General features: G+C 47.6%; 1 protein-coding gene across 1 annotated transcript; it reads right to left on the bottom strand.

Annotated features, from left to right (window-relative positions):
• Positions 1–8,652: 8,652 nt before the first annotated feature.
• DIO3 (iodothyronine deiodinase 3) lies at positions 8,653–10,514 on the bottom strand. The gene has a single exon (XM_005497944.4). It carries the CDS (start codon positions 10,376–10,378, stop codon positions 9,554–9,556), a length of 825 nt encoding a protein of 274 aa, XP_005498001.2. The 5' UTR covers positions 10,379–10,514; the 3' UTR covers positions 8,653–9,553.
• Positions 10,515–11,182: the final 668 nt, after the last annotated feature.

Raw genomic sequence — 11,182 nt, forward strand, 5'->3', positions numbered from 1 at the left:
AAGCAATTATAAGTGAGTCCAAAAGTCTATTGCAGAGCTGACCTTAAAGTTTTAGGTAAAACTTTTCTTTCTTTTCTTTTCTTTTCTTTTCTTTTCTTTTCTTTTCTTTTCTTTTCTTTTCTTTTCTTTTCTTTTCTTTTCTTTTCTTTTCTTTTCTTTTCTTTTCTTTTCTTTTCTCTTCTCTTCTCTTCTCTTCTCTTCTCTTCTCTTCTCTTTTTTTCTTTTTCTTTGTTTTGTTTTTTTTGGAGCATGTGTAAATTTCTGGTGAGTTAAGTACTTTCATGAGGGAATATATTGGTTAAATGTTGGGAAGCTTTCTCAAGTCAGAATAGCCATTCTGGTCAGAATAAAATAAAGAATGTTGGTCATCTGGAATTAAATAGTAGCCTCACAGTTAAGGCATGTACCTGATATTTTGCTTAATACTGTAACACAGCTGTTTTATATCCTCAGTAAGTAGCTTTGTTAGGAAAATGAACAGTCTTTCTCCAGCCATTTGCCACAAGTGCTGACCAGTACCTCTTCCCTTAAAGTTCCAAGCAAATGGTTTCTGTGTTTCACAGGCTATGACATTGTCCAGGTTATGGAATTTCCAGGTTCAGATCCATGGACATGGGCTGGGCTTGTACCAGAATATCCTCCTTAAAGTAAGTGCCCTCACTATCTGGCAGCTGAGGTAGGGTTGAGTTCTCCCTATTGTTTATATTGGAAGCCTAAATGCTAAAATGTAGGTTTTTTTATTTATTATTTTTAAGAGCATTCTTATAATCTAGGTCTGTCTTATAAACTCTAGTTTGTGCATATTATTAAATAAAAGGTGTTGGTTCAGACTTCTGAAAATGTGTCAATGGCTTAAACATAGATAATGCTGCTGTCTAGATAGAAAATTTGTATATCTCATAAACATTTAACGATTATTTGTCTGATAATTCACATCTAAAAAATGCCATTGCTTGATATTTGATATTTACTTTAATATTTGGTATTTCCTCTCTGAAAAAAAAAAGCCTTATAATCAGCAGGGGAGCAAATATGACGCCATTCATGTAAGTGATGGTTCTATATCACAGTCAAATAAATATCCTAAGTGAACAATTAGTTGATACATTCTTGGCTGAGATTTCTTCATGTAATTTGATTGAGGAAGTGTTTGCATAAATTAACTGATCAGTTAATTTATAACCAGTTCCTGAACAATTCATGAACAGGAAGACACACTACAGACTAGGGAATTTGAATAATGTATATTTTATTTCGCTGGAATAACTGGAAAATGTATATTTTTGAGTTGGCCAAAATGGAAAATTAATTTCTTTTTTTCTGGAAAATTTAATATAGCTACATTTAGAAATGAAACATCTTAAATGAAAAAGGTGGTCTATTACGAAAATGAGCAAAAGGTGTTTTGTTTTAATTTTAATGTTTTTATGTTATAATGGATTCTTGGTGGACTAATTTTGCAGTTTTCAGATGAATGACACATGGATTTTAACTAGGTTGAACTAACAATTGGGTGGATAAAAAATTTGATTAAACATTTTTCCAGATTTCCTGGGCTTATGGTCTACCAATTCCATCATTTCCCAAAGCAGTGAACAGAGAAATGTTTATTCATTATGGGGTTAGTGCAACTATTCACTATCATCCAGTAAATTTCATAATATGTGAACATAGCCAGACTGCTACAATCTCAGAGTCAGCAGTAAAATCTACAATGCATGATGATAGTAGGTTCTCAAATATACAGGACTTTGGATAAAATGAAAAAATGCACCAAAAATTTGAGTAAACAGCAGCAAGTCAATCTGCATCTTCTCAGTTTGTGTAGGAGAGATAAGTCAGAGCTTGGAAACATTTTCTGTTATGCACATTAATGGATGTACAACTCATCCAATCACTCAGGAGCTAATACTGCACTTTTCTGTTCTATGCATAAAAAATGTCATGCCAAATGACTCTGAGTGGTATCCATAATGATGAATTTACAGCCATCAGTAAGGAGACTTCTTCGATTGTCTGCATTAAAGTAGCAGATGATTATGATCCCATCCAGTGATGCTTTTCCTTGGCCTTATTAAGAAGAACAGCACACAAGGCAATCATACCCTTGGGTGTCTTTTGACTTGCTCAAAAGTATGACTTAAGTGTTGATTTCTCCTCCAAAAAACCCCAAATTCCATTTTGCAATGATGACGCATCCATCGTCTAAAAAGGAATGACATGGGAATTGCAAAGAACGCCCTGATTTCTCACCTGGCAGCAAAAATATCCCCAGGTCTCAGAGACAGTATTTATCTGTGCATGGGAATGGATAATCTTCTCCCTCTTCTCATTGTCCCACAGTTTGGCCCTTGTCTCAGGAATTTGTAGTGCAGTGCTGTGGTCCCTCTCAGAGCCCTCAGTGGCTTCTTCCCCATTGTCCAGCCCCTGAACCACTGCCCTACTGCATTGAGCAAGATGGGCTTGACAGATGTAGGAATGAACTGTGACTCAGTGGACACACTCAATAACTGGAACTTCCTTTTTGTCAAGTCTCTTTTCTTGGGATTAGATTTATTAACAAATCAGAAGATTTCAAAGTGATTTCATAGTGACACAGAATATGTGGCAAAAGAAAGAAGATCTTTCCAGCTTCCAGCAGTGGCTGCAGGAAGTGCTAATATACATCTTTCTGGGTAGCTTCATACCCAGATTTAGAAAACAGATGTACTTCTAAGGTATGTACCAATTTGTTTCAGTTCTACTGGTAAATCACTATAGAGCTCCTCCAAACCTGTCTTTGTGTTCATGAAAAGGCAGCAGAAGACTTTTACTCAGTTAGTAAAAAAACCTGAAATGCAAGATCCATGACATTTCTTCCTCAATCTGCTCTTTTTTCTTCCATTTTGTTCCTCCCAATAGATAACTTCTGGAATTTATTATGGCTGAATGAATCAACCGAAAACATCTCATGGGAATAGGAGAGGTCTGGACGGTCAGTTCTGGGGAACAGTTCCAAATTCTTCTGTTGCATTTGCTTACCATACTTTTGCTCTAATCAGGTAGATAGAACAATTGACTAAGTTTGATGTCATGGTCGATTATCTAGTATCAAAAATACTTCAGTCAACTAAACACTGACAGAAACGCACACAGATCTGCATGAACATCAAATAAACTAGAACCCAGCATAATAATTCCAGTGGTATGCCTTCTAGAGAAGGCAATATACAGTTAAAAGGAAAAAAAACCCCATGATTAAATGAAATAGAGGGAACTAGACAACTGAGTTTCATCTAATCTCTTCCATTTCCTCAAAGCCGTTCATTATTCACCATGCAATGGATGTGTTCCACTTCTGAGTGAGAATACACAGAAATTAACTTAGTAATTTAAAAAATATTGTGTATATTTATCACTTCTTGAAATAACTATTTTATTCTATAAAATGCCCAACTCCCTGCCTCTCCCTTTCCAATGTTCCAAATACACTTTGGGCTAATTTTGATCTCTGCAATTGTATGTGTCTGTGTGTTGGTGGCACAGTATGTTCTTTATGTCCATGTGCTGCAAATCTGGTTGACAGCAGCCTTGCACCCTATTCTTTCCTGATTGTCCTTCATCACAAATGGAAAACGATCAAATAAACAATATTTTTTTCTTGCATGGAATTGTGCAACTTCCAGAATCTCTTCAGCTCAGTCCCATAGATTTTTAAGGGTCACTTCCATTAGAACAATTCTTAAAAGTAATAATATATACAGTAAAACATTATCTATAACTTAATAAAATGTATTTTAAATACACATATATTTTAAAAAAATTATCCAGATGCTTTGAATTTTTTTATTCTTAGGAATTATTCTCACTATCAGGTCTTTGGCATTAATGATATCTTTGGTATGATTATGCTTGTGAAGTTATATGAACTTAGATAAAGCTCTGGAAGATGTTTCAACACAAAGTTTTTAAAATTTATGGTACTTGAAGTGAGGTTCTATGCAATGACACCTCATTTAATTTCTGTAAGGTGGTATACAATTTGAGAAATTGTGCCTGACAACCTGTACTGATTAAATAACTATACTGAATTTTTGTCATTGCAAGGGATTACCTCAGCTGGTTAGAGCATGGCACTGATAGTGCCAGAGTTGTGGGTGTCATTCCCATGTGGGCCATTCATGTAAGAGCTGAACTTGGTAATCCTTGTGGGTCCCTTCCAGCTCAGAATATGTTGTGATTCTGAATATATATCCTGACTAACTCTTCAGGCAAGAAAATCAAGATGCAAGAAAAATAGAAATATGACCCTAAAATTCCAGCCCGGGATGACTTGGAACAGAATGTGAAAATCTCATCAAATGCAGACCACTGAAGCACTAGATGCTTTATAAACCTAAGATGGTGAGAAGATGGGCATAAAAGAATGAAAGCTTTGTCATGGTTCTTACCCTCATTGCTAGGGGTTTCAGTAAAATCCAAATCTGTTTATAATTTTCCATGGTGCCCGTTGCTTTATAATGGATAATGGAATGCTCTTCTGCTGGGAACTATGTGCCAGTTCATTCTTGGAGATTCCAGTAAGAAATGCAGCTCTTGGATATTTTTATGAGACTTTCAGGGATCACCTTTGTGTTGGGGTAATTCTGGCCACTGGGGGTTTGTGCAGGGGGTTGATCTACCTTACCCTATATGGCCATGTCCTAAAGGTCCTTTCCAGATGGAGGACATTTATTACTTGAAAGGAAATGGAAGCAAATGCTTTCATGAGCAAAATCAGGATAGAGTTCCTAATTTGCCAAAGAGGGATGAAACAAAATACAGATCTGATCTTCTAAGATTGATCAGCACAGGAGCTCCATGGACCAGAATGAGGGAGCCTTACTTTTGAGGGCACAAGCCCTGAGAGGGATTCTTGTGCAAAACACACTGGCTGAAGGATTTTAACTTGTCCTGTATTGCATTTTCACTTAGGAAGTACTGAATACTGTTTGTAATTCCAGTTAAGATGTTTTTGGCCAGTAAGTGTTTGTGCATTTACCAACGTAAACCACTTCCAAAATCTCAGAAGAAACAGGTGGAAGGCCACGAAGATGAGAAATAAATGAGTTAGTCAATTAAGTGGAGGTCATAAATGAACCCCTTTTTAAGAGGCATCATCAAACTTTTGTCTGAAAAGAGAAATTTGCAAAGAGGGAAGCAGGTGTCAAATTCCTTTTTGGCAGCTGGGTCTTAAAAGCAATTAGAATGAAAAGCTACCTGCTCTAAAGCTCAAGACACCAGGAGGATCTGCCTTAACAAGTGGAAGAAAACACATATTGATGGGGTTTACAGCTCTCATGCTGTAGGGAGGATGCAGAATGGTGAGGAAATGTGCTGACATGCCTAAATTGTGGCAGGATATAGGACCCTGGCACTGGCAGTGAGGAGGAACTTGAGAATGATTTTTGAGCTCTATATGCAAACAGCTGTCTGTCTTCCACAGCGTGCTGTAGAAAAATAGAGGTTTTGAACCATTAGAAAAGCAAAGGAAGTGCAATAGCCCAGATTTTGATCATAATTACACCCAGGTGGTTCTGAAGTGACTACACCCGTGTCATTGAAGTTACATCAGTGCAAAACTTGTGTGAGAACTGAATCAAGCTCTTTGTTTTCCTGCATTTGTGTACCAAAAGAGGACTCTAACAGCTCTTAGTAAATAATAAATTAATAATGATATGATGATCTCCCTTATGACTGGATGAAGTACAGAGAAATAAGTGTCAGAGTAAGAATTTTCTCGCAAGACTATTTGAATGTGTCATTTGTATTGAGTATAGGATGCTTTGCTGGACTAATTTTAGTTTCTGGACCAATTAAAATTTTTATTTCAAACATCAGAAACATCCAGTGTAGTCAGGTAATATGTGGTGAACAATAGAAAGACTACAACATATAGGTTACAGTTCAAATGAGCAAGACCTTTGGTCTTTGCATGGCAAAGTACCTTTAAATCCCCAGCAGAAAGTAGTAATGAAAACAACTAATGAAGGCAAGTGCCTTTTCTGTCTCCCTGCTGTAAATCAAATAAGATTTTAGTAGTTGGTTTCGTTTGTGTTTCCCCATTTGTCTCAGAATACACCAGATTGCAATGTTACATCACATTTTTAATGACTGGAACCATGTCCTGAGATCCCCCTCTGACCACACCACAACTTCCTTCTTTCCTTTCTCCTCCTGGCTAGAGGACTGTATGCAATTATGATGAGGACATAATTCAATTAATTATTGACAGAACATGTAATTGCCACTCAGATCTCTCTCTGATAAATCTCTCTGCACTCTCTGACTTCTGTTTGTAGTGCACTAGGGAGGTGGAAAGGCACTAAAAATGCGTTTTAAAGATAGGACGTTTCTCAATCCTTTGTATCAGTCGGGGAGGCTTCTGCCGCCCGGGGCTCTTTAGATGTACAGTGTATTGTTCTCGTCTGTGCTAAACAAGTATCCCCGAGAAAGCTCAGTGGGATGGAGGCTTATGATTCATTTTAAGTGGAGGATATAATAGAAGCAGATAACTTTGATTTGTGCAAAGGAAAAGTGTGATCTCTTTCAGGGATTCCAGGAATTCATAGCAAATTTTTCTTCTGTTGCTGATTAAAGAGAAAGTGATAAATAAGATCTCTGTGTTCGCTTTAAAGGAGGAATGTAGCTTTAGAAAGCTGACTTATTTAGGGAAAAAAAATTCCTGACCTCATATAGCCTTTGACCAAGATCTGCTAGTAGTAGAGAGTAAAGATGAGGCTGTTTCTGTTATTATTAAAGCCCACAGTGACCATTTCTGTCTGTATGACCGGAAAATGTCCTGGGGGCCAGGCCGGGGTGGGGATGTGCCCGGGTCTTGCCGTAACTTAGGAATTACTACTAAAGCTTGCCAAAAGCGGATAAAGGAAAGAGATAACGAGGTGAGAAAGCAAAGAATGGCTTTATTGTAAAGTCAGGAAAACTAAGCTGTTAAAAAAAAAAAAAAGAAAAAAAAGAAAAAAAAAAAGAAAAAAAAGCAATCGCGTACACAGTCTGCCCTTGTAGCCGAGAGAGGAGACCCGCTGCTCCTCTGCCTTTGTTTTATACGGCACGGCGTGCGTGGGGCTGGGAAAGGCGCAGCAGGGCAGGGCCGGGGCCGGGGCCGCGCCGAGAGCCGCGGGCAGCAGTCGGAGCGGGGGCTCTGCTGTCCCGCAGCGGGGCAGGGCGAGCTTCGCGGGGCTCGGGAGCCTCGTACCAGGGAGGAGCGCTCACTCTCCCTCCTGGGGTGCCGGGAGGGAGCCGAGGCTGATGTGCCCGTGCAGGCGGGAGGCACTGACGGGCGCTGGCCGCGGCTCAGGCACACGCACACACCTTTGCCGTGCCTGGGGAGGGAGCGGGACGATTCCAGAGGGAGCGGGGTGATGCCAGGGGGAGCGGTGGGATTCCGGAGGGAGCGGGGTGATGCCAGGGGGAGCGGTGGGATTCCGGAGGGAGCGGGACGATGCCGGGGGGAGCGGGGTGATACAGGGGGGAGCGGGGCGATGCCCTGCCGCAGCCTGTCCTACCGGCTCTACCGCCGAGGCACCCCTCCGCTCCGGGACTTCACAGTGCTTGTACCCAGCGCCCGGCCAGGGAAGCAAGACCACCGCAGGGTGGGCTCTCGTCCCGCAGCCCCAGCATCAGCCGGAGGCACCTGAGCAGGGCGGAACCGGTGCCTTGAGCCTGGTGCCAGGGGATCGGCTCTTGGGGGCAGCGTAAAGGTGAAGAAGGGCTGAAAGGGCTTAGACCCCATTAGAGCAGGCGCAGTGGCCGGGCGGGTCGGGGAGCCCGGAGCGGGCACCTGAGCCGGATCCTTCGGCACCTCAACAGAGCGGCCCTATTTTCAGGGAGGCTGCGGGGGCGAAGGGGAAGGATGAGCAGGGTCGGAGCATCTGGTTTCTCTGTGAGGGACCACTCGGTGCTGCTTTTGTTGCGGGGAGAGGCGAGAGCAGTTAAGCGTGCTAGTCTAAACCGTGCATGTTGAAAGACTGGAACATTGCGGGTCCAGAGGAGCATTGTCAAGACAGGGGCTGTAACGCCCTTACAAACAGCATCCCGCGGGTTCAGTTCAGCACTGCGGGCGCGAATCAGTGCCCAGCTGCGGAGAGCGGCGTCCGCAGCTTGCCCTGCTTTCGGGCCGTGCACCCCTCTCCAAAACTTAGGGGCTCAACAGCTCAGGCGCCTCGTCCCGCTGCTCTCAAGGACGTGGAGGCTTTCAGAGGCGCCACGGGTGGTCCTTAAAGACCCACTGTCTCCGGGCAGCTTTGTCCGGCTCCTGCGGAGGTTGCGGGATGCTCTCCACTCCCTGTCTCACCTGTCGGGGTCCAAGGGAGCAAGGTTCGGCACCCCGCGCCCTTTCCAGCGTATCTGCCTGGCCCCGAGGGTGGGGCTGAGCCTCGCACGGCCGGGCTGGGCGCTGCCCTCCTGCCCGAGCCCCTCAGCCGCGCCTCGCCGCAGGTGCGGTTCGCGCTGCCCCCGGCCGGGCTCCGCTGCGGCACAGCCTGCCCGAGACGAGGTGTCCTTGGCGGGGCGGCTCTCCCGCCCAGGGCAGCTTTCCCCAGCCTGTGCTTTCGGCCGGGACTCGCTTGCCTGCGCGGCTCCGGTCAGCGCTGCACCTTCGCCCTCTAGGGCTCAGGGCTCAACCCGGGGTCACTGGGGGAGCACGCGGTCCCCCTGACCGGTCTCCTCCCCCAGGAGCCCCGCAGGTTTGGATTTCCCCATGGGGACACCCAGTCCTCTCCCTTTCCTGCGGGTCGCGGGCGGTGCGCGCTCCTGCCGCTGCCGAGGCTGAGCCCGCCGTCCCCGAGCCCCCGGCAGCGCATCCTCTCCCGCCGGCCCCTCCTCGGCTGCGGGGGGTGCCGCGAGGTAGGCAAAAGGGAAAGTGAACGCAGCGCTCTGAAGATAGAGAAAGGCAGTCAACCTTAGACGTGTAGTTACTCAACCTTTATTATTTAAAAAAATTCATAAAAAAAAGGAAGGTGAACGAACGTCTTACAAAACCCCCCCACATAAATAGGACATTCCGTCCAGCTCTGGCTATTGGCAGTTCTAGTATTTGACAACATCAGACGCGATTTCCTGGCATTAGAGAAACCCATTTCAAAATCGGTCATCACAAAGAAATACTAGAAATCCCAGTTAGCACTTGCTAGGCAGCACGGAGCACTTGTACACAACTTTTCAGACACACACCCGCGCACACACGCAGCCGGGAACAGATCCCGTAGGAAGAGAGCCTCCTTAAAAAATAGTAAACGCTAGGAAAAAAAAAAAAAAAAAAAAAGGAAAGAAAGAGAGTTATTTACAAAACGCACACGGAAATACAGTATTGACAGAGCGTGGCTGGCAAATCAACATGATTTGAATAGAGAAAGGACTATGGCACGTCTTGCTCGAAAGCTCGCACAGCAGCCTCCTTCGAGTGTCCCCGCAGGAAGACAGCTCCTGCCATCCGCGACGCAGTGCCTTCTCCCTCCCCACCTCTCCTCCCGCCCTCCCTCGCCTCTCCACCCCTGCGCTTCTTGCCAGGTCCTTTTTACACTTGGATGACCACCGTGCTGGGGCTCTGGAGCCGGGTTTTGTACTGGTCTAGCCAGCTCCTCAGCTCCGAGATCTTGTAGCCCTCTGGTCCTCTGCCTCCCTGGTACATCACCTTCTCCTCCTGGATGATGTAGAGCCTCTCGAAGTAGGCACCGTAGGCGGCGCTGGAAGCATTGTCCATGGTGTCCACGGCCAGGGGGCAATCGGGCGCCCCTTCCCTCATCAGCTGAGCTGCCCGCAGCCTGTCCTGGAGGCACTGGTGCTTGGGGATGTTGTAGGCTGCATCCGAGCTGACCCAGCCGTCGGACGGGTGTGCTTCTTCAATGTACACCAGCAGGAAGTCGGCAATGTCCACGAAGTGCGCGGCCAGGCGCTGGAAGGACCTCAGGCGGGCCATGAACGGGGGTCAGGTGCAGCTGCCGAAGTTGAGGATGAGGGGTCTCTTGCCGCGGGCGAAGTCCAGGATGCGGAGCCTCTTCTGCCCGTCCAGCTGGATCACCTCGGGGTTAGGGGCCAAGGAACCCACGTGCGCCGACTTGAAGAAGTCCAGCTTCTGCCCGTGCCACACGGCTTTCAGCGACTCCAGCGTGAACATGCGGTTGGAGTCGGACACGCAGACCGGGGGGTCGTCGGGGGGCGGCTCCTCGCTGGCGCTGGCCGCCTCCTCCGCCGTGGGCATCGTCAGCATCTTCTTCCTAATGCACAGAAAATCCAGGAGCCAGAGCATCACTGCGGTGAGCAGGAAGCGGGGAAATAGGAGGATGCAGGCGGCCGCCTGGGTGAGCAGCTGCAAGGTGTGAACGCCGACGGAGTGGAGCATCGCAGCGGCTTGTGCTGCAGGGCGCTGGCTGCCGGGGGGCCCCCACGCACCCTGCGTGCCGGGGTCTGTGCAGCACAGCTGAGATCCCGCTTCTCTTTAAGCCCATTTTATAGTCAGGGATTTAAATGAAAAGTGACTCCACCTCCGTCCAGAACCCGCCCCTCTGGAACTTGAGCCTGGGGATTACCTACCCCTCCACTCTAATGACCTAAAAATACACAGACAAAAGGGGAGAGAGCCCCGGCGGGAGCCGCAAGGGACGTGCAACGGAGCAGGGTGCAGCCGCTATCAGGCTGGGCAGAGAGTCCGACACAGGGCACCGCCGGGGTCCCCGGCCTCAGATAGCGGCGGCCGCTCACGGGCAGCCCCACCAAGGACAATGCAACAGGCACAGCCCGTCCCCGGCCCGGCTCCCCACGGGCTGCGCGGGCACGGGCCGGGGCGGGAGCCGGGGCCGGGGCCGTCCCGGCAGCGCCTGCAGGTGACAGGGACAGGCCGCCATCGCCGCGTCCCTTCCCGCGCCTTCCTCCCCTCCCCGCCCCGGCAGCCCGGTCGCCCCCTGAGCGCAGCCTCCGCCCCACCGCACGCCCCGGCGCCGCGGGAGCACCCGGGTCTCGAACCCGCCGCCACATCCCCCGGCGGCGGCGGGACGGGCGGCGGGCGCTGCCCCGGCCCCCCTTTCCCCCGGGCCCGCGCTGGACGGGCCGGGCCCCGGCGGCGGCGGCGGCCCCGGCGCGGGGGGCACCAGGTGGGCGCGGGCCGGTGGGCGCTGCCCCGGGCGGAGGAGGGGCGCGGGCGGCCGCC

Source organism: Zonotrichia albicollis, chromosome 6 (genome assembly GCF_047830755.1).
Source record: "Zonotrichia albicollis isolate bZonAlb1 chromosome 6, bZonAlb1.hap1, whole genome shotgun sequence".
NCBI lineage: Eukaryota > Metazoa > Chordata > Aves > Passeriformes > Passerellidae > Zonotrichia > Zonotrichia albicollis.